At 42.8% G+C, this 24,283-nt stretch overlaps 1 protein-coding gene across 1 annotated transcript in view; it reads right to left on the bottom strand.

Annotated features, from left to right (window-relative positions):
* The window catches only part of REEP5 (receptor accessory protein 5), a 37,095-nt gene extending 28,220 nt beyond the window's left edge, over positions 1-8,875 (bottom strand). Inside the window, exons 1-2 of the mRNA XM_058724921.1 lie at positions 8,685-8,875; positions 7,866-7,959 (exon numbers count right to left, since the gene is read on the bottom strand). Of these exons, the coding sequence (XP_058580904.1) occupies positions 7,866-7,959; positions 8,685-8,802 (212 nt within the window). The 5' untranslated portion in view covers positions 8,803-8,875. The remainder of the gene's footprint in view (positions 1-7,865; positions 7,960-8,684) is intronic.
* Positions 8,876-24,283: the final 15,408 nt, after the last annotated feature.

Below are 24,283 nucleotides of genomic sequence, written 5' to 3'. Positions count from 1 at the left end.
TTCGGAGAACACCTCTGTTACAGGAGGCTGCCACTGCAAATCTTGAATGAGTTGATCTGAGTCCTCTGTAAACTATGCTCCCGCACTTTGTCTGCTGTGAATCATTAGCTAAGAAGAGGCAGTAGCCTCTTTACTTCTGGTTAACTGTATTACAACTCTTGTGGTTACTCTGACAGTGTCTTTCCCAAATATCACCCCCCTACACACCATCCCCTTTTCGATCTTACCGCATAGGAGTCACCCCCAAACATCTCCTCCTAAAGATTCTCTGCCTCCTGACACAGAACTAAAGGCAAGGCCACATTCTCTCAGGAAATGCAATTCAGTGTGCCATCCTCATAGGGGCTTGCCCTGGTAAAAGAGAGCAAGTCTCTGCAAATAACTAGTTATGTCACTGCTGTTGTAAATCAATGATACATAACAAGAGAAATAACTTGTTAGTTATTTCTAATACATTCTAACTCATGTTCCCAAAACACTGCAAATGCCTATGTGTGCAGATAGATGACTTGGTTGGGGGGTGGGGGGGGGGCAGTCCCCTATTTGAGAGAGGAAAAATACACTGCATCAAGACAGTGTATTGACTATGTCAAACTGAGAAAAGAAAAAGTTTACATCAACAGTTCAATTTTCATCTCTGCATAGGGCATGGCATGTATCTGAGACAGTTGAAGAGCCACATGGAAAGCATTGTAACATAAAACTTAAAAACATGGGCTCTGGGTTTGTTGTTAGTAAGTAAGTAAGCAAGCTCTATGCCCAATCTGGGGCTTAAACTCATGACCCACAAGATTAAGAGTCTTATGCTCTACGGTTGAGCCACCCAGGCTCCCTGGGTTTAAATACACTTTACCATCTACTAATTGTGAGACCCTGATCAAGTTACTTCTTTCTCTGTTTCCTTATCTGTAAAATGGGAACATAGTATTTACATCAGAGGGTTGCCATAAGGATTAAATGAGCTACATTTGTAAGGCACTTAAATAGGGATGTAAGTATCTATTAAATGAAGTGCTACACAGGTATTCAGCTATGCAAAGAGCTAAAAGCAGTAACATTGTTTGTATTGGTGGCACAGTTTAAAATGGGCTGGTATGGAGTACTTGGGTGGCTCAGTCAGTTAAGCATCCGACTTCAGGTCAGGTCATGATCTCACAGTTTGTGGGTTTGAGCCCCACATCAGGCTCTGTGTGGACAGCTCACAGCCTGAGCCTGCTTCGGATTCTGTGTCTCACTCTCTCTCTGTCTCTCCCCCTCCCCTGCTCTGTGCTCTTGCGCTCGCTCTCAAAAATAAACATTAAAAAAATTTTTTTTAATGTGCTGGTGAGGACACAGGAGATAGAATCACACATCACTGAAATGGGCATGAGATTTCAAAAGTGTTGCCAAACATTAGACTGTATACAGTCATCAAAATGCTGGACTCTAAACATATTTAATCTTTTCGAGTCTGGTACTAAAATATGCCTCAAGGTGCTTTCACATTCCTGCGTAGTAGCTGAGGGTTCCAGACCAAGACTGGCCCCTGTGTGAACTTCAGAAACATACTCTACCTCTCTGTGCCTGGATCATTTGAAAACTAAAGGAATTAGGGGCACCTAGGTAGCTCAGCTCATTAGGCATCAGACTCTTGATCTCAGCTCAGGTCTTGATCTCAGAGTCATGAGTTCAAAGCCTTATGCTGGGGTTTAAAAAAAAAAAGAAAGAAAAGAAAACCAAAGGAATTAGATTACATGCTTGATCTCTAAGGCCCAACTCTGATAGTCCCAGGAAGGTGGTAGCCTGATCTTTATGAAAAAATGAAATAAAAATAAAAGTTAATAGACATTTTTGTGGAATTTTTTTTAAGTTGCTGAGTAGGATAGAAAGCAAACTCTCCTCCTTTCCTTTCTCTGCAGGACAAAAGCAAAAATAGAAAATAAAGTCATTAGGGGCGCCTGGGCTGCTCAGTCGGTTGAGCATCCGACTTAGGCTTAGGTCATGATCTCACAGTTTGTGGGTTCGAGCCCCACATTGGGCTCTGTGCTGACAGCTCAGAGCCTGGACCCTGTTTCAGATTCTGTGTCTCCCTCTCTCTTTGCCCCTGCCCCACTCACGCTCTGTCTCCCTCTGTCTCAAAAATAAACGTTAAAAAAAATTTTTTTTTAAAGAGGAAAGAAAGTCATTAGACTTTCCCTCATAATTCCATTTGAACAAAGAAGCAGGGACAAGACTAGCACCCACTCGAGGACCCCTGGTGAGGGCTACCTTAGGTCTCTGGCAACAGACTCTGCATGTGAGGGTGCAGCATAGCACACGCTCATAGGGCATCTTTCAGAAAGACTCTTATTTGTGCAATGCCACTAAAAGCAGGGCTGTACTGGGGCACCCGGGTGGTTCAGTCTGTTACATCCAACTCTTGACTTTGGCTCAGGTCATGATTCCTTGGTCATGAGATCAAGCTCTGCATCAGGCTCCGTGCTAGGCATGGAGCTTCTTTAAGATTCCCCCTGCCCCACTACTCTCCTTCTCCCTCCCTTCATCCCTCCTTCTGCCCTCTCGCCAAACAAAAGCAAGGCTGCACCAGGAACAAAAGGCCATATATTACAGGATTCCATTTATATGAAAAGTCCAGAACAAGCAGATCCATAGAGACAGAAAATTGTAAGTGGTTTCTGGAGACTGGGGCAGAGGAGAAATAGGGTGTGAATGCTAATGGATCCAGTTTCTTTTTGAGGGTGATGAAAATGTCTTGGAATTAGATAGCAGTGAGGATTGCACAACTTTATGAGTATACTAAACACTGAATTGTACACTTTAAAAAGGCTGCATGTGAATTATATCTTGGCAAAAAAATGGGCATGGGGGTGGGTCTACCTTAATAACAGAGTTCCTACAATGCAGTGGTCTGCCTTCTCTTCTCAGGAATAGAATGAATAAAGAGATGACAGCAATTCTGTCAATAGCTCTTGACAATGAGAAGGCTGGAATTAGATTTCAAAGTGCCTGTACAGTGTGGTCAAAAAGTCTGGAAACATACGGAAATGATGTACCAGAAAGTAAGAGTAACCAGTAGGGGGCGCCTGGATGGCTCAGCCGGTTGAGTGTCCAACTTCGGCTCAGGTCATGGTCTCGCAGTTCGTGGGTTTGAGCCCCACGTCGGGCTCTGTGCTGACAAACAGCTCGGAGCCTGGGGCCTGCTTCGGATTCTTTATCTCTCTCTCTCTCTCCTCCTCCCCTGCTCATGCTTTGCCACTCTCTCTCAAAAATAAACGTTAAAAAAAAATTTTTTTTTAAAGAGTAACCGGTAGGAAGGGGATACCTCATAAGGCACTAACTGCCCCTCCAGGAGCCAGGCCTCCAGCTATCTGTTCCAACATGCCACAACCTCACCTGAAGCCAGGTAATGCCAGGGTCCCACCCACAGCTTTCCCAAGGTGGTGAGTCACAGGATAAGCAATGAAGCCATATGAGCTTTTCCAAATTTTATTTCTGTGCCCTGCAGCCTCTAAGCCCAGTGCTGACCATTACATACAATCTGTGGGCCTCCCTACGATGGAGGGAGAAGAGAGGAAATAGTGGAAGCAAAAGCTGAAGGTGAGAAAGGCGGAGACTGGCAAGAGTTTTGTAGGATGGCTAATTCCTTCCAGAGATCACAGTAGCCAAAATGACCTTAAAATGTAAATCATATCATGTCACCCCCTAAATTGTTTTGTTTTATGTTTCTTTCTTTATTTTGAGAGCGAGCATAAGCAGGGGATAAGCAGAGAGGAGTGACAGAATCCCAAGAGGACTCTGCACCATTAGCACAGAGCCTGATGCGGGGCTCAAACTCACAAACTGTGAGGTCATTACCTGAGCAGAGATCAAGAGTTGGAAGCTTAACTGACTGAGCCACCCAGGCGTCCCTCATGTCACCCCCTATTTAAAACCCATCCAAGGCAATCAGAAAACCTGCCAACTCCTTACAAACTACCAGGAATAAAAACTACACTTATTAACCGGCCACCAGCCTTGCCTGATGGCACCTGCACCTCTCTGGGTTGATCTCACCTTTCTTCCCGCTCAGAGCGTCCAAGGCGCCGTTCCTGGCACACGCTGCTCCCTCGGCCTGGCTCTGCTCTTGGCTGGCCTGGCACTTTCTCATTCCTCAAGCCTTAACTCAGATGGTATCTCACATAAATACGGAAAGGGGGTCCATCCCGCAATCCCCTACCCCAGCTCCCTGTCAATTTTCTTCACAGGGCTTACTTACCACACTGTGTCACTACTTTATTTATTGTAGTGCATGTAGGTAGACCGTTCATTCAAAGAGAATGGAGAGCATGTAGACCTCAGCCCATTGTGTATCTCAAGTGTTGCCACAGTGCCTGGCATGTGGCTGGATTTGACTTTTGCTAAATAGATGAACCCATATTGTTTAGAATAACTCTGGCTGGGGAGCACAGGGAGAATTATAAGAGGCAAGGAGAACTATTAAAGGGAAAGGGATCACAGATCACATTTTTTAAAATAATTGTTTTAAGTTTATTTTGAGAGAGACAGAGCATGAGCTGGGGAGGAGCAGAAAGAGAGGGAGAGAGAGAATCCCAAGCAGGCTCTTCAGGGTCAGCACAGAGCCCAACATGGGGCTCGAACTCACGAAACTATGAGAGCATGACCTGAGCCAAAATCAAGAGTAGGAAGCTTAACCGATTGAGCCACCCAGGTGCCCCACATTTTAACTAACACTGATTTGGGTGCCACCAATAACACCATTTTCAAGGGGTTTCTGGCAATTACACAATTACACTGCTTAAGCGATGAACAAACTTGATTAGACTAATGTTTAACATTGACTGCCTGAATTTTACTCACAGGGGGGTCTGTGTGCTTTGTACTATGCACACAGTTCCACATCACCTTGACAAAGCAGAGGCCAGGTGGGGCCCAGGGTCAGCAGGCCATTTTTCTCTCCCTTGTACCCCATTTTCAAGTGTAACAAGCACAGATTGCTGCTGCTGTACATCACACGTTCTCAACATTGGCTGACATTAGAATCCTTTACAAATTGTAAAAGACCAACGAGCCTGAATCCCCCAAACCCAGGCTGCATCCCAGACCAATACACCAGAATCTCTGGAGGTTGGGACTAGGCCTCAGCACTTCTGAAGGCTCCTCAGATAACTCCAATGGGCATCTAAGGCTGAGAACCATTGTTTTAGAGAAAAGTCCAAATACCCACAGAGAGCAATATTCACTTAATTTCCTTATGGTCAGAGAATCTTATCTTTATTTTATAGGTAAAAGAGTTGCGTCTACAAAAAGGAAGCATCCTATGAATAAATACCACTCTAGAGATGCTCATTGTTTCCTGAATTTTTCATGAAATTCCCTTTATTAGATTTTTAGCACTTTTCCAACCCCTAGTAAGGTGTCCTACAAATGTCACTTTACCTCAGAATATTCAAATAGAAAGGAAAGTATACTCAGTGAATAGAGTTAATTCTAAATATATAAAACCCACCCACCTGACCCACTCAGAAATATGACTGTCTCTATCATTTCACAGAATTATGAGCAATAGACAAGAGCATTTGGTTTCTTGGAGGTAAAAAGAGCCAATACTATTCAGCTGACTATGCAGAAAATGAATAAATGACTACAAACAAATGATTTTTTTAAAAAACCTGAAATTGACTTGCTTTAAAATATGACTGAAAATGAGGTTCCTGCTGGAATTAATCCACTTCAGGTCAAGGAGAAACATACTTGAATTCTGTCTGCACCTTTAGTCATGTAGAGTACCGCACATATCTGAATATACATAGCCCACCTAGAAACAGATTTTTACTTGACTAAAGCCCACACCAGCGATCTCATCGCATCAACAGAGAAGGTTATGTTTCTCACAGGATTATGTACCAAATGGTACTGATGTGGAAAAGTTTTTTATCCTTCAGTATTTCCAAAAGTCTGTATTCCTTGCTAGTTCAAAATAATTCAAGTAGCTAGACAGTTACTAAAATGCCACCCAAGATTTATTCAAAATATAATCAATAACCTCTGAACTACAAACCTGAAAAATGCTTCAAACTCTTTTTTATTAAAGAAACTCTTGGGGCACATGGGCGGCTTAGTCCATTGAGCATCTATCTGACTCTTGATTTCGGCTTAGGTCATGATCTCATGGGTTTGTGAGTTCGAGCCCCACATCAGGTTCTGCACTGATGGTGTGGAGCCTGCTTGGAATTCTGTCTCTCCTTCTCTCTGCCCCTCCCCCACTTGTTCCTCTCTCTTTCTCTCTCTCTCAAAATAAACATTGAAAAAATTTAAAAGAAAAAACTCTTGCAAGTAGAATACACAATCAGAAGGAACATACATTTATGTTACTTTGTCTGTTATCATAGACATGTGGTACAAGGCTTTTTTTAAAGTTTATCTATTTATTTAGAGAGAAACAGTGTGCATAAGCAGGGTAGGGGCAGAGAGGGAATCCTAAGCAGGCTTTGCAAGTTCAGTATAGAGCCCAACGCTGGGCTGGATCTCAAAAAGCCATGAGATCATGACCTGAGCCAAAATCAAGACAGAAGCTTAACCGACTGAGGTACCAAGGTGCCCACAAACCATTTTTATAATCAGTGTTGCCTACAAACTTTCTATATACACCTACACCATATTCTCAGTAGATTACATTTTTGGAAAACTTTTATTCTTATACTTTTTCTCACTGATCTGAAAGTCACACCAGTTTTCCTGGTCTGCCCTTCACAATCTTTTGGTATACATATGCAACCTCAATGGTGCTTTAGCAGGTAATACCGGATAAGGGTAAACGCTTTTCTCAACATGACAACAGGACCTCCAAATTCATAAGCAAGTAGTATCCTAATATGGCCAGACTTCACGGAGTGCTACTAAGGATATGCACCCAACTAATACAGCAACTACTTATGTCACTTCAATTTAATTGTTCAAATCAGAACTAACTTCCAAAACATGTTTCCTTCTTTCTAGTCATATATTAAATTCTAGCCTGCCCTGTAATAGACTCAAGATGTAATACATGTGTTTATCTGTGTCTTAGCCTCCCAGACTAAATGTTTTCCTTTATCTCTATAGGCGAGAAAAGTTGCAGAGACCAATTCAACGAAAGCAAAACCCACCAGCTTTCTCGGGTAGTGGTGTAGAGTAAAACAATTCATTTGTGGGGAAGAATTCCTATTTGAATGAATGAAAAAATAAAATTGTAGATAGAATATTTTCAAAATAACCATTGTAGGGTGAAAACCTCAAGTAGTAATAAATTCAGATACGTTTTTAAGCTTAATTATATAAATGAGTCATTTCTACAACCAAGGATCTATATTAGGAATGCATTTTATAAGGTTGTTTTTATTTTTATCCTAGGGTGTTTTCCATTTGCCTGTAAGAAGTAGCCAGTCTTTTCAAAATCATGAAAGCAAAAGTCTCCCCAGTTTCTGCATTAACATTAATTCTGAATTAGGGAAGTCCCATTTGATGGGGTTTTACTGTCTGTGCACATACATATAAGGAGAAATATCCATTTAAATAATTGTTAAGGAGAAGGAATCAGCTTTCTGTACCCAGTTAAGATCTCCCCACCAGTTAAGGCAGGACGACTTTGTTGTAACGCTTTCCATTTGTGCATCCATTAGAAGGCACCCACCCTGCCAACATAATCTGATGAAATAAGCATTTCGGCTAGTCATCAGGAGATCAGGCATCAAGTTAAGGCTCTAAAATGTGTAACCTTAAGCAGTTACTACCTTCTGGTGCACTGACCGCTCTCCCAGGAAAATGCGTATGTGTTAGTAACTAGGGCAGCCCTGGATGGGGGATGGGGAGGAAGAGGAGGAAAGGAGGGTTGAGGGGGAGCCACTTACGAGACGTAGGCCGGATAGCCAAATCCTATCAAGTTGCAGAGGAGAGAAGCTCCATAACCGAACATCAGATACAAAGCCACCAGCCCAATGACACCTGGAGACATGAGGATGAGGAGAGAAGTGGGTCTTGTGGGACAAGAAGCGCTAAGCCGGACAGCCCCCGCCCACACCGCAAGGCTTGGCCGAGTATAGGCGATCTAGAAAAACAAACCGCCGTAAGGTGGGGCCCGCGCCTTTGCGGGCTTTGCAGTGAGTCTGGGGATAACCAGGCAGCCCCTACCTTCGAGCCGTTCCTCGTGCTCTCCCTCCACAGGGCTCCCCCGCCGTACCGCGCAGTAGCCCAGGGAACCCGGCTCCACAGAGGATCCAGAGAGGCCCCGACTCCTTCGCCTGCCCGCGGCCCCTCCCCTCCCGGGGACACCCTTCTCTGTACTGAGCTCCACGGACAGTGTTAGGAGCGTGCCCGCGCGCCCTCCCGCAGGAGGCCCCTGCCATCCCGAGCCTAGCCTGCGCAAGGCCTCTGGGACACGGCAGTCGGCCGCGGGGACAGACACGTCAGCGCCAGCCCTCCCCGCTCCCCGGGCGCTCCGCCACCGGGCCGCGGACACAGGCCAGCGCCCCCCCCCCCCCTCGCCGCCGCATCCCGGGCGCCCCGGCGGGGTCTCTGGCCCCAAGCCTTCCCGGGCGGCCAGACGGCCCCTAGGATGCCTCTCGCCCCGTCTGTCACAGACCTCCGAACCCCCTTCCCGCTCGCTTCCCCTGCAGCTGGTGCAGCAGCTGCTCCCGGGGCCCAGCAGGCGGCGGCGACCCCGCACCCACCGAGCGCGATGTATCTCCTGTTCACGCCGGTCTTGGCCTCGAGCTTGGCCAAAAGGTCGGTCATGCAGTTCTTCTCCTTCAGAAACCGGTCGAATCTCTCGCGCGCGGCCGCAGACATGGCGAGGCCGTTCGCACCGCCGCCCGGGCTGCTCCTAATGCCGGGGCTGAGCGCGAAGACTGGGGCGGGGGCGGGGGCGGAGGCGGGAGGCGGGCGGGACCGGCGCTAGTTGACGCGGCCAGCTCCCCGCGCGGCCCCTCGCCCCGCCCCGCCCGCCCCACCCGCGCTCCGCCACCAGCGCCACACCCGGTCAGCGGCCCGACTTGCGCCTCCCTGGCAGTGGCAAGGGGCCCGAGCTGCAGCGGATCCCGGCGGGGCGACCGTACCCCGCGTCTAGCAGCCTTAATCCACGGAGGGTAGAGTCGGGTGAGACTCTTGTGAGCTCCTTTCGCAAATCCGATGAGTGCAAAAGCAGGTGGAAAGGGAGAGGCAGGTGCCCTTGTTGCCCCCACCCTCAGTGTAGTGGGACTGGTCTGATGTGCCTGTACTACTGTGCTAACCCTACTAAAGCATTTGAAATCTAAAAATTGAAATGTACAACCACCCTGAAAGAACTCCTGTCGGAGACATGCTTTTCCCCCCAATGCCAGAACTCAGCATAGTTTTTCTCAATAGCCTTTTTGGAAAGACTCTTGAAGAGACTTAAAACACCCTCCCCTGGGGGACACTCTTTCCAAGAAAGGACTGCACTACTTAAACCTTTTTGTGGTGGACTAGAATTTGATTAATGTCTGATATCCTGGAAACGTTTCCATCCCCACTCCCTTACCCCCCTGTCCCAGGGGAGACAGTAGTTTGCAGTTGCCTACAAGCAAAATACCGTGAGAAGGTAATTCCAAGATTTAGGGCAGGGCCTCACTTTGGGGCCTTCAGGATGTCCAGCTCTTGCTCTTCCTCCACCTGAACTTTGGCTCTTGTTATGTCTCACCATATTATTTCGGGAAACTCCTTTTGAAATTATTCTGACTCCTATGATCTGCACACTGGGGTAGAGCTTTCATCATTGCTTATTAAGCTTCAAAGCTCCCAGTTACTTACAGACGAGAGCCTACGGTTCCTGAGTACCTAGCACTCACTGACTCTGCACACAAACTGCCCCCCAGCGTTTCCTCTTTGTCCAACACAACCCCTCTGCTCTTTCAGATTGACTTAGCTACAGCACTGCCTTCCATTTCTGAAAAAAAAAAAAGCTATCTTGCCCACTCCTGGGTTTTTCCTTTGCTTTTACTCTAATTCTATTTCCTCTTTTCTTCCCTCGAAATTCTTAGCTCAATTCTCTCAGTGCTCCCGCCACCATCCAGTCACATCAGTGAACAAAATTAAACCAAATAAAAAATTAATGGGATTATTGTGATAGCCTCCCAAATGAACTGTCCATTTCTTTTTTTTTTTAATTTTTTTTAACGTTTATTTATTTTTGAGACAGAGAGAGACAGAGCATGAACGGGGGAGGGGCAGAGAGAGAGGGAGACACAGAATTGGAAGCAGGCTCCAGGCTCTGAGCCATCAGCCCAGAGCCCGACGTGGGGCTCGAACTCACGGACCGCGAGATCGTGACCTGGCTGAAGTCGGACGCTCAACCGACTGAGCCACCCAGGCGCCCCCATTTCTGTCTTTCCACCTGCAGTCAATTCTCAATGTGTCAGCCAATTGGACCTTTTAAAAAAAATTTTTTTTTAAGTTTATTATTTTGAGAGAGACAGCATGAGTGGGACAGGGGCAGAGAGAGAGAGAGAGAGAGAGAGAGAGAGAGAGAGAGAGAATCCCAAGCAGGTTCCAGGCCACAAGCACAGAGCTGGATCCAGGACTCAATCCCACCGTGAGATCATTACCTGAGCAGAAACCAAGAGTCAGTCACTTAACCGACTGAGCCACCCAGATGCCCTGCCAATTGGATCTTTTTAAAATGTGGGTCAAGTGTGTTCTTTTTTGCTCTGAACCCTCCAGGAGCTTTCCATCTGTCATAGGTGATGTAATTCATCCTGCTGTCTTCTGATTTCATCTACTGCCTGCCTCCCTGCTGTGCCTCAAACAGGCTGAACGCATTCCTTCCTTAGGCCTTTCACCCTTCTTCTAGCTCCATGGTTCTCAACTAGGGGTGATTTTGCCCCACACAGGGGCAAATGTGGCAATGTCTGAAGACATCTTTGGTTATCAAACAGATGGTCACAGCTGGGGAAGCCAGGGATACTGCTTACACATCCTACCATGTACAGGACAGCCTTCCCACAACAAGATTATCCAGGCCTCAATGTCAGTAGTACTGATATGGGGGATCCCTCCCTTATCTGGTAAGCTCCAGGTAACCACTTAACTGTCTCTTCTCACTTTTCGGGTCTTTACTCCAATGGCACGTCAGTGGGGGCTTCTCTGATCCCAAATTGCAACCCCCAATGCTCTCTAGTCCCTGGCTATGCTTTTCTCCATAACAATTACTGTCTGGCATTCCAAATGTTGTACTTTTAAAAAAAAACATTTTTAAATGTTACTGTATTTATTTAGTTCCAATATAGTTTTATTTATTCCAATATAGTTAACGGACAGTGTTATATTTGTTTCAGGCGTACAATGTAGTGGTTCAACAATTCTATACATTACTCAGTGCTCATCAGGATAAGTGTACTCTTAATCCCTTTCACCTATTTCACCCAGCCCCCTGCCCCCCCTCCTCTGCTAACTATCAGTTTGTTCTCTATAATTAAGAGTCTGTTTTTTTCCTTTGTTCATTTGTTTCTTAAATTCCACATATGAGTGAAATCATACAGTATTTCTTTCTTTGTCTGGCTTACTTCATTTTACTCTGTGGATCCATACACGTTGTTGCAAATGGCAAGTGTAGAGGTCACTTTTAGGCAACAGGCTTGAGCGGTGGAAACTTAAGCAAGGCAAAAGGGCCCACAGTGATCACCAGACTAACGCACACAGGCCCATTAAGCCATAGGCCGTAAGCAACCAATGGGCTGCTTACAACCAGGCACAGTTCCTAAGATACCAAAAAAGGGGAAATTCCATACATTGCCACACTCCCTTACTCCATCCTATAACTGTAGCCCCTCACCATCTTCTCATGACAGACAGCCTCTTCTTTGCTGTCCTGCCCGCTGCTCTTTGGCAATATATTAAGTCAACTTCTATCACCTTTATTGTGCCTTGGGTGAATTCTTTCACTGCCTGAGCCACCAGCCCCCACCCAGTGGGGAGGCCCCACAGCAAGATTTCCTTCATTTTTATTGCTGAATTAATATTCCTTTGTATTTTATATATCTTTATCTTCTTTATCAGCGGACACTTGGGCCACTTCCAGAATTTGGCAATTGTAAATAATGTCGCAATAAATACAGGAGTGCATATATTCCTTTGAAGTGGTGTTTTGTATTTGGGGGGCAAATACCCAGAATGATGATTATTGGATCATATGGTAATTCTATTTTTAATTTTTTGAGGAACCCCCATTCTGTTTTCCACAGTGGCTGCACCAGTTTGCGTTCCTACTGACAGGGCACAAGAGTTCCTTTTTCTCCTCATCCTTGCCAATGGTTATTGTTTCTTGTGTTATTTTTGCCATTCTGACAGGTGTGAGGTGCGTGATATCTCATTGTGGTTTTGATTTGCATTTCCCTGATGAGTGATGTTGACCATCTTTTCATGTGTCTTTCTGCATTTCTGTATGTCTTCTTTGGAGAAATGTCTCTTCCTATGTTCTGCCCATTTCTTCATTGGATTACTTGGTTTTTTGGTGTTGAGTTGTATAAATTCTTTTTTTATATTTTGGATATTAGCCCTTTATTGGGTATGTCATTTGCAAATGTCTTCTCCCATTCTGTAGGTTGTCTTTTAGTTTTGTTGATTGTTTCCTTTGCTGTGCAGAAACTTTTTATTTTGATGTAGCCTCAATAGTTTATTTTTCCTTTTGTTTCCCTTGACTCAAGAGACATATATACATATCTAGAAAAATGTTGTTACAGCCAATGTCAGAGAAATTACTGCCTGGCTCTATTCTAGAATTTTTATGGTTTCATGTCTCACATTTTGGTATTTAATTCATTTTGAGTTTATTTTTGTGTATGGTACAAGAAAGTGGTCCAGTTTCATTTCTTTGCATGTAGCTGTCGACTTTTCCCAACACCATTTGTTGAAGAGACTGTCTTTTCCCAATTGGATATTCTTGCCTCCTTTGTTAAAGATTAATTGACCATCTAAACGTGTGTTTATTTCTGGGCTTTCTGTTCTGTTCTGTTGATCTATGTGTCTATTTTTGTGCCAGTATCATGCTGTTTTAATTACTGCAGTTTTGTAGTGTAACTTGAAATCTGGAATTATGATACCACTTTTCCAAGATTGCTTTGGCTATTCAGGGTCTTTTGTGGTTCCATACAAATTTTAGGATTCTTTGTTCTAGTTCTGTGAAAAATGCTGTTGGTATTTTGATAGGGATTGCATTAAATCTGTAGATTGCTTTGGGTAGTGTGGACCTTTTAACTATATTTGTTCTTCCAACCCATGAGCATGGAATGTCCTTCTGCTTGTGCCATCTTCAATTTCTTTCATTAGTGTTTTATAGTTTTCAGAGTATAGTTCTTTGACCTCCTTGGTTAAGCTTATTCTTAGAGTATTGTTTTTGGTACAATTGTAAATGGAATTGTTTTCTTAATTTTACTTTCTGCTGCTTCAGTGTTAGCGTATAGAAATGTAATGAATTTCAAAAAAGAAATGTGATGAGTCTCTATGCATTGATTTTGTATCCTGTGACATTACTGAACTCATTTATCAGCTAGTAGTTTTTTGGTGGCGTCTTAAGGGTTTTCTATATATGTTCTCATGTCATCTGAAACAGTAAAAGTTTTACTTCTTCCTTAACAATATGGATGCCTTTTATCCCATTTTCTTGTCTGACTGCTGTGGCTAGGACTTCCAGTACTATGTTGAATAAAAGTGATCAGAGTGGACATCCTTGTCTTGTTCCTGATACTAGGGAAGAAGCTCTCAGTTTTTCATCACCAAGTTTGCGGTGGGTTTTTAATATGTGGCATTTATTATGTTGAGCTATGTTTCCTCTAAACTTATATAGTTGAGAGTTTTTATCAAGAATAGATGTTGTACTTTGTCAAATTTCTGAATTTGACAGAATTTTCTGCATCTATTAAAATGATAATATGGTTTTTGTATTTTTTCTTATTGATGTGATGTATCATGGTGATTGGTTAGCTAATATTGAACTATACTCACATCCAGGGAACAAATCCCACTTGATCATGGTGAATAATTATTTTTAGTGTATTGTTGGATTCAGTTTGTTAATATTATGTTGAGGATTTCTGCTTTAGAGATATTGGCCTGTGTTCTCTGTATGTTCTACTTTTTAAACTGTTTCTCTTGGATGCCTGGGTGGCTCAGTTGTTGAGTGTATAACTGTTGATTTTGGCTCAGATTGTGATCCCGGGGTCATGGGATCAAGCCCACTGTCACACTCTGCACCAAGTGTGGAGCCTGCTTAAGATTCTTTTTCTCTCTCCCTCTGACCCTCTTCCCCGCTTGGGCAAGCTCTCTCAATCTCTCTCTCTCTCTCTCTCTCTCTCTCTCTCTCTCTCTCTCTCAAATAAATAAATAAATAAATGGTTTTTCTTTTCCCATTACATTATGGGCTCCACCAACGTAGATGTTTTTGCCTATTTTGTTTACTTCTTTATCTCAAACACCTGGAATAATGCCTGGCACTTTATAGGTGTTCAGAAACAATATTTTGAATGAATGGATATCTAACATGCATTGTACTACCCGATAGTCTAAGTGCTACATGTACTAATTCCTTTAGTCCTCATGACAGCATGAGGCAGATACTATCTGTTTTACCTTCATTTAAGGGAAGAAAATGAGGTATAGCAAAGTCTCATGAATGTCAGAGCTAGAATTCAGACCCAGACTCTTCCCCCTATATTATACTTCCAATATGGGTTGAACTGCATCCTCCCCAAAAAAGATATGTTGGAATCATAACCTTCCGTACCTCAGAATATGATCTTATTTAGAGAAAGGGTGTTTACAAAGGCAATCAAGTTAAAATGAGGTGATTATGATGGGCTCTAATCGAATATGACTAGTGTCCTCGTAAAAAGGGAGAATTTGGACACAGGGACAGACACAGACAGAGGGAGAGATGTGAGACACACAGGGAGAAGCCCTCTGTCTATATGCCAAGGAAAGAGGCCTAAAGCAGATCCTTCCCTCACAGCCCTCAAAGGAAAGCAACCTTAGAGACATCTTGATCTTTAACTTCTGGCATCCAGAACTGTGAGACAATAAATTTCTGTTATTTAAGCCAATCATTGTGTGGTACTTTGTTATAGCAGCTCTAGCAAACTATTATAACTGCCTACAAGAAGCGCTGAGTTTGGAGCTTTTTAGCCAGTTGCAAGTTTGTATAATTTCCTACTAAATGATTGCAGTAATTATTACTTAAGTGGAAGTTGGGGTCATGTTTTTGAGTACTTCAAATGATTCACAATTTGATATCGTTAAGGTTCTTTAGCCAAGGAGCAAAATCCTTTTAAGTTAGGTATTCAAATCAGCCTAGTTTTTTTTTTTTTAAGTTTATTTATGTTGAGAGAAAGAGAGAGAGGGAGAGAGAAAGAGAGAGAGGGAAAGAGAAAGGGAGGGAGTGTGGGGAGGAGCAGAGAGAGAGAGAGACAGAGACAGAGAGAGAGAGAATCCCAAGCAGGCTCTGTGCTGAAAGCACAGAACCTGACTGAGGGCTCGATTCCACAAACCACAAGATAATGACCGGAGCCAAGATCAAGAGTTGGACGCTCAACCAGTTGAGCCACCCAGGCCCCCAAATCAGCCTAGATTTTTATCAGTATGTGTCATACAGTGTCAACATTTGTACTATATCAACTATGCATGAAGTACCTGGAAACATACTATTCATTTGGATTTTTTTTGTATAAATATTACTCCTTTCTCACTTTTGTCCTGACTTAAGTTCCAAATGTTTTCCTTTCCCCATCATTCTACCTAATAGTAGTAAGACAAAGCAGCACAGTAAAGCATAGTATGTGGAACACTGTCTCTGAATCCAGCTTGGATGGGTGACATCCCAGCCCCACCATTTAGCTTTGTGACTTTGGACAAGTTACATAAGCTCTCTGTTGGTTCATCTGTAAAATAGGGATAACAGTAGTACCAACTTCACAGGGTTGTCATGATGATAAAATAAACTATCATTTGCAAAGTTTTTGGAAGGATGCCTAATGCAAAATAAGTGTTAAGTAATTTAAGAAAGAAAAAGAATACAGCTAGATGTTAAAATTGAGGTAGAAGAATATTACCTAATTCTTACCTTTAGGAAATTACAGTCAGTTTGGGGACTGTGGGACCCTTAGGTCATCCAGTCATCTCTACAAGAAGCTTAGACTCTTTCATAGATGAGAAAGAGGTGCAGAAGGTGAGAACTTGGCCTTAGGTCTCAGACTATTCACTCACTCATATTTATGGAGCATAGCCTATGTGCCAGATGCTGCCAGACCTGGGAACCAGACAGACCAGGTCTCTATCCGGAAGGCCATGGGAAAGGCTGGCCCGAAGCAGGCTGACTTTGGCAATTGCTAAGAAGGAAGTCAAACCAACTTGGGATGATGCAAATGTTATTACTATATCCCTCATAGGCTACAGAAGAAAACTCTGCCATAGATCTATGATCTATGATCAGGCCCCTTTGTTCTCTCCATAAGCTGTTTCTTCAGGTTAAGAAAATTTCTTTTTTTTTTAATTTTTTTTTCAACGTTTTTTATTTATTTTTGGGACAGAGAGAGAGAGAGACAGAGCATGAACGGGGGAGGGGCAGAGAGAGAGGGAGACACAGAATCGGAAACAGGCTCCAGGCTCCGAGCCATCAGCCCAGAGCCCGACGCGGGGCTCGAACTCACGGACCGCGAGATCGTGACCTGGCTGAAGTCGGACGCTTAACCGACTGCGCCACCCAGGCGCCCCAGGTTAAGAAAATTTCTTAACTACTTGACGTCATTAACACATTTTTGTTCCATCATATACGTTAGGAAGAAGATGTGCATAATCTCCCCGGGGAATCCCCACCCCGACTCCTTTGGAGGGGACCCTGGCTTTTATTGGAGCCTGGCACCAATGAGGCAGCCAGCCTTCCCAGTAAGGAGACCTTCAGCCCCTGCAGACACAGCTCTGTTGACACATACCTCTCCCTCTACCATCAGGAGGCTGATGGCCAGTGATGTCACAGAAATAAGGAGGGGAAAAGGCAAAATTAATAAAACCTGAGACACAGGAGGAAAATGCATAGGCTGAATGTAACTTAAGAAATAGTATTCAAAGAAATAAAATACAAACATTGTGGTGCTTCACTGAATACATTCAAGTTATGTTTTATTTTTCTCATTTGTCCTATTCTTAAACCTCTTCTACCAAAAATAGGGACAAAGCATTTTATTATATGTCTCCACCGATCAAACAGAAAGTAGAATTTTAGAAAATTACTTCTCACAATTGGGAATCAACTAACCTGAGGATATCTTTTTATTCAGCAAATTATTTTTTTACACTTTTTTACTGTTTATTTTTGACAGAGAGAGAGAGAAAGAGAGAGGGAGCGCGAGAGAGGGAGACATAGAATCTGAAGCAGGCTCCAGGCTCCGAGCCATCAGCACAGAGCATAATGTGGGGACCGAACTCACAAGCCACAAGACCATGTCCTGAGCCAAAGCCAGACACTCAACTGAGTGAGCCACCCAGGAGACCCTCAGCAAAGTATTTTTCTTCTGAAATAAAATGCCATAGGTCACTGCTCTTGCACATAAATCTGGAGCTTTTCACCAGATATAACAGTGCCCTCTAATTCACACTTTCATTTCTCTGGTGGCACCTGCACAGGAGACAAATAGATAATAAGTCACTGAGGGATTGTTTCTCGAGGTTCAAGACTAGTTAATCCAGTTCTGGACAAACCATGGCCTTTAGACTACATACGGGGGTAGTACCATGTCCACTGACCCTGAGATATGGTTCAATCCAGATTTGCCACATGGCCTACAAGGTGGTATGCATTTTTGCTTTTCTTTCCACATAAGAGAAGGACCAGAGTCAGACAACTGTGTGTACTTCCCTTCATGACTAGGCATTAGGGGAATTCAGTTAATTGAATAAAGGAACCAACCAGTTATTAATTTCCTATTGCGGCTGCAATAAATTACTACAAACTTGGTGGCTTAAAACAGCAAAAATGTATTATAGTTCTCTCTACATCTGACATCTGACACCAGTCTCACTGGGTTCAGTCAAGTTATCATCAGCAGGGTTACATTCCTTTTTCAAGGCTCAGGGGAAGATCAGGCTTTTTGTTGTTGTTGTTGTTGTTGTTGTTGTTGTTGTTGTTGTTGTTCTTCTTCTTCTTCTTCTTCTTCTTCTTCTTCTTCTTCTTCTTCTTCTTCTTCTTCTTCTTCTTCTCCTTCTTTTCTTCTTCTTCTTCTTCTTCTTCTTCTTCTTCTTCTTCTTCTTCTTCTCCATCTTCTTCTTCTCATTTGGGGTTGTTGGCAGAATCTGAATTCTGTGGTTGCAGGACTGAGGTCCCCATTTCCTTCCTCATCTTCAAAGCCAGCAGCAGTGGGTTGAATCCCTCTCAGACTTAAAATTTCCCTTCCTTTTTCTTTGGTCTTGCCTCTCTGTCCCATCTGTCTTCTACTTCCATTTTCAAGGTCTCACGTGATTAGAATGAGTCCACCCAGATAATCCAAAATGATCTCTCAATTTTAAGGTCCACAACCTTAATCCTATCTGCAAAGTTCCTTTTGCCATCTAATGGGACATACTTCAAATTCTGGAAACGAAGGTATGGACATCTTTGGGAGGTCATTACTTTGGCTACTATACCAGCCTGAGGTGGGGGATCCATAACTAGCCTCAAGGTCATGAAAAAAGTAAACATGTTGAGGTTAATTGACCTGTGTAGTCCTTTCCCTCACGTTGAGAGCCCACCCAGGACATGGCACAGGCTTAAGGCACAGGCCCCTAGAGCAGATGCCCTGGCTCCACTTCTTACTTGCTGTGTGATTTTAGGAAAGTTCTCAACCTCCAAAAGTCCCACTTTCCTCAGCCTATAAAATGAAGTTAATGTCAGTATCCACCTGCTATAGGGTGAATGGTTGTATACTCCCAAAATTCTTACGTTGAACCTAACCCCAAATGTGATCATATTTGGATGTGGGGCCTTTAGGGGGTGACCAGGTCATGAGGGTGGAGCCTTCATGATGGAATTAGTGCCCTTATAGAAGAGAACTCAGAGAACTCCCTCACCCCTCCAACCCTGTGAAGACACAGAGAGAAGATGGGTGTCTATAAACCACAAAGTGAGCTCTCACCAGGCGTGGAATCTACTGGTACTTTGACCTTGGATTTCCCAGCCTCCAGAACTGTGAGAAACAAATGCTGTTTAAGTCACCTAGTCTATTTTTGTCATAACAGCCCAAATGGGCTAATGTATTACCTCATAGTGTTGTTGGAAAATAACGTACTACATGTAAAGCACTCTGAAGAGAGTCTAGCCTCATGGAGTGTGCTGAGGTGTTAGCTAATCTGGAAGACTCATACACAAATGAAGCAAACAGTCACAAGAGTTGATGCCTAAAATTCCTCTCTCTTATCTCATCCCATTGATTCCGGGATTTGGTTATCTGTGAAAACAAAAACACTCTAGAAGGAACACAAAGCACATTTTCCTCAGTAATTTGACTGTGGCAAAAGAGGAGGCAAACGAAACTTTATACTGAACATCTACTTTGTCTTAAACAATTTGTGTGCGTGAGGGGCCTGAGAGCATATTTTAATGAGGTGGAAGCACCAAGTGCTTGAGACTTAAAGGAGGAGGCTTTCCTAAGACACAAAGTATTAAAACAAAAGTGCTAATTTCCTAGTTTTGTCTAAGACCCGTTGGCTAATCAGCAGCCAAGGGAAATGGACCCTCCAGGCCTGCACAGATGGCAGCCAGGAACTGACCTAACCACGCGTGTCAGGTCAAGTCCAGCTGTTCTCTGACATGCAGCAAGCTGATTCATGCAGCCCTTCATCACTTAGTAGTCTCCAAATGCTTCCTCCCTCTCCTTAATATCTCTCTTTCAGCTGTTTGGGGATGAGTTTTGGCTCAAGATCCTCCAGCTCTTGGACATTGATCATGCTATGACCACAATGATTGACTCAAGCGTGTGCCTCTTCCTTGAATCCATAAATAACTTTTGTTTTATTATGAGCATGGCAGTGCAGATAGGTGAGAATGACTTCACCATGTAGGCTTTTGCTTATCATCCAGAATGCTCAGTCGAAAATCAATGCTGATGTAGATTAATAACAGGGCAGTATTGGGGGATTTGGAATGTGGCTGAGGGGGACAGGCTTGATTTTTTTTCACACCTTTGTTTACAACAACTCTTTATCTGTTGGCCACCATAACAAAAACTGCTCAAAGTGAGAATTTACTAGTTTAAGAAATCATGATGTATACTATCTCCAAATAGCACCAACTGTTGTGTCTATAATCATAACCAGCTTAATCAAATTTTCTGAAACTGTTGATACTTTTCTTTTTTTGGAAGTGTTGATACTTTTAATGATCATTCTTATGCAGTTTGAACTTGGAAACATAAATCATTAGAACTGTAACTTCTGATTTTGTAAATAGTAACTGAATTTATGTTTAACACAATACCAAGATCTATATTATGTATATATTTGGTGTGTTTATTGCTCCACACTGTGGCATATGAAATGGATTAAAAGAGGCATTTCCATTTCTGGATTCTCTGGGGGGGGGGGGTGTGATTCCTTAGAAATTATGTCTTTAACATGCAGGAAGACCTTTATACTTAAATTGCTTGAGGGGGCACGTAGGTGGCTCAGTTGGTTGAGTGGCTGAGCCTCTGATTTCAGTTCAGGTCAAGATCTCACAGCTTGTGAGTTTGAGCCCCATGTCCGGTTCTGTAGGGACAGGTCAGAGCCTGGAGCCTGCTTCAGATTCTGTGTCTCCTGTCTCTGCCCCTCCCATATTCGTGCTCTGTTTCTCTCTCAAAATAAATAAAAATAAAATAAAACAAATAAATATTTAGAAAGAAAGAAAGAAAGAAAGAAAGAAAGAAAGAAAGAAAGAAAGAAAGAAAGAAAGAAAGAAAGAAAGAAAGAGGTGAACTTTATTGGGGCACCTGGGTGGCTCAGTGGCTAAGTGCCTGACTTTGGCTCAGGTCATGATCTCACGGCTCCTGAGTTTGAGCCCCACATCTCTCTGCTGTCAATGCAGAGCCTGCTTCAGTTCCTGTCTCCTTCTCTCCCTGCCCCTTCCCAGCTTGTGCTTTCTCTGTCTCAAAAATAAATTTTAAAAAAATCGAAAAAAAGTTTAAAAAAAGATTGCTTGATATCAGTTTCACAACTTCTATTTAATGTTAAACAATGCCATCCATGATTTGGAGTAGATGCAAATGTATTAAATAAGCCACAAAAGACTTGAATGTAAAATTAAGTTGAGAATAGGCAGTTATCTTAATTGGCAGAAAATAACATCGACTCAATTTCAGAGTAATCTTTTTTTTTTTTTTTTTTTTTTTTTTTTTTAAGTAGGCTTCATGTCCAGCATGGAGCCCATTGCAGGGCTTGAACTCATGACCCTGAGATCAAGACCTGAGCTGAGATCAAGAGTCAGACACTTAACTGACTGAGCCATCCAGGCGCCCCCAGAGTAATCTTTTAAAAACAAATTATTTGGGGGGAGCCTGGGTGGCTCAGTCAGTTAAGCTCTGTCCATCTCCCCTGCTTGTGCTCTCTCTCTCTCTCTCTCTAAAAAATAAAAATAAATAAATAAATAAATAAATAAATAAAAATTATTTTTTGTAGTTACTTCAAATCACTTTCTCTAATTTGTATTAATTTACAGGAGAATAAGGGAAAAATATCAGCTTAGACTGAATATTTGCATCAGTTTATATAGCATGATTTCTTTTCATTTGCCTTAGATCACATCTACACTGACAACAGAAAGTGGAGAGTTAAGCACCTATCCTATGATTTTGCCAGTAAAAATTGTATGAATAATTACTTGGTGTAGACAGCCCCAGGTCTTAACCTTTCAACAGAGAACAATTGGACATGGGTAGATATTTCAGAGTGACTTAGTTTGAGACGAAGGAATGGTCAGTGCTGTTTTTATTGGGCATAAAATAGATCCCAGAATACAGTCCTCTACCCTTGAAGTGTGATCCCAATTATTTAGATCTAATTTATTAAAAGTTTTCTACTCATTTTCAGAAGGATAATGAATCACCAGTATTAAATATTTATCCATTCAACAGTTATTTACTGAATCCCCACTACCTGCTGGGCACTGAAGGTGCCCCTGGAACCAAGATAGATAAGGCACAAGCTTTATGAATCTCACAGGAGAGAATAACCATAGCAACATTTGGTGTCCCTCATTGAGAATGTGAAATAAACTTTAGCGTCTTGAGACAATATGTTTTTTTCATCACCAAAGAGAAAATTATTATCAATTTAATAAGTTTTAATTTGGGGCACCTGGGTGGCTCAGTCGATTAAGCATCCAACTCTTGAATTCAGCTCAGGTCATGATCTCAAGGTCATGAGATCAAGCCCCACCCTGAGCATGGAGCCTGCTTGGGATTCTCTTTTTCCCTCTTTCTCTGCCCCTCCTTCTGCTCGCGTGCTCGTCCTCTGTGTGTGTGTGTGTGTGTGTGTGTGTGTCTCAAAATAAATAAATAAACATTAAAAAAAGTCTCAATTTGGTTATCACAGGTCACCACTTGTTCTCTTTTCAGTGACACCCTTTTCTCTGCTAGCAGCAAATGCTCTCTTACTCCACTAGCTTTCCTCCCTTTTCCTCAGATCCAACAGGAGTTGGGGGAGTAGTGACTCTATGGTTGAGTCATCGTTTTGCTACATTATATAATAAGTTCATAAACACCAACAGTGGAAAAAAACTAAACAGTGGGAAAAGATCCATTGTTTATCCCTTGTCTCCCAGTCTCGCCATACTTCCCCAGTGGGGTTGATTTTGAAATGATCCGACCCATGAGGAGTGAGAAGGAGAACTACTCATTGACCTGACCAAACATCTGATGATAACAATCTTTCTTCATTCTATAGGGAGACACTTATACTGTATAAATAGACATCTTACTGTTTTACCTCAATGGAAAATGTGTTAACAGTTAGCAGTTGTTTGTTACAGCAGTGGACTAACATCTGTTAGTAATGAGATTCTGGCATCGGGTCCCATATGAGTAATTCTAAAGAAAGGAAGTTAGAGTAGCAGAGCAGTGGTCACCCCAAAATAGCCCCGAGACTGCAGCTTTGGGCAGAAGAACTCATAGGCAAAACTGTGAGGTGAGCAGAGCTGTTTACCTGCTGACTCATCCATTTTACACATATCTACATAGTGTCTGTCATGCGCTAAGCATGATGCTTAAGGATGAACAAGATGCACTTCCTGCCCAAAAAAGTTTAAAAAGTTTAGCTTCCTTCTCCTGATTTTTTTTTTTATCTCTACATGCCTCATGTGTCCAGGATCCTATTACTCCTTGTTCTTTGCTCTTTTGATTCTCTCCTCTCATCAAATACTCTTCTTAATTAGCTACAAGTTGGGAAGAAACTGATAGTTAATTCATACAAAGGTATAAAAGACTGTAATGGCTTAGTACATAGTGTTCTACTATCTTTCTCAGAGCTGTTTGCATTTTCAGAGAAAAGAATCCCTTAATCTGAAGTAGTGAAATTATGGTAGAACTCTAGGCATTAATGAAGCAATAGCTAAGACTTTTTTCCCCAGGCATATGTAACTTCCCAAGGTCCACCATGCGTGGACAAGGCCAGGCCTGACTTTGAGGACTTAATGCTTAGTTCACTTTTAGATAAGAGCCCTAGCAAATCAAGTTGACTACTTATTTTGTGTTAGTAGAATTCAACTCAAATATTTCAGATATTAAGGCACATTTCTCCCTTGTCTATCAAGTTACCGTGGCTTTTAAAAGTTTATTCTACTATGCACTTATTCGTTCAACAAATGTGCGTTGACTGGTATAAAATATCAGTGATACTGTTAAGCAAAACTAAAACTTCCTATTGGCATTAATAACACACAACATAAAATAGATAAGCATGAATTTGGTAAGATATGTGATGGACATATTAGAAGGAAACTATATAACTTGACTGAGGAACATAAAAGATTGGGGACATATTCAATATTATGAAGGGGCGCCTGGGTGGCGCAGTCGGTTAAGCATCCGACTTCAGCCAGGTCACGATCTCGAGGTCCGTGAGTTCGAGCCCCGCGTCGGGCTCTGGGCTGGTGGCTCGGAGCCTGGAGCCTGTTTCCGATTCTGTGTCTCCCTCTCTCTCTGCCCCTCCCCCGTTCATGCTCTGTCTCTCTCTCTGTCCCAAAAATAAATAAAAAACGTTGAAAAAAAATTTTTTTAAATATTATGAATAAGTTAGTTCTCCCCCAAATGTATCCATAAGTTTAACA

Source organism: Neofelis nebulosa, chromosome 1 (assembly GCF_028018385.1).
Source record: "Neofelis nebulosa isolate mNeoNeb1 chromosome 1, mNeoNeb1.pri, whole genome shotgun sequence".
Taxonomy (NCBI): Eukaryota; Metazoa; Chordata; class Mammalia; order Carnivora; family Felidae; genus Neofelis; species Neofelis nebulosa.
This window is presented reverse-complemented; position numbering and strand designations above follow the sequence as displayed.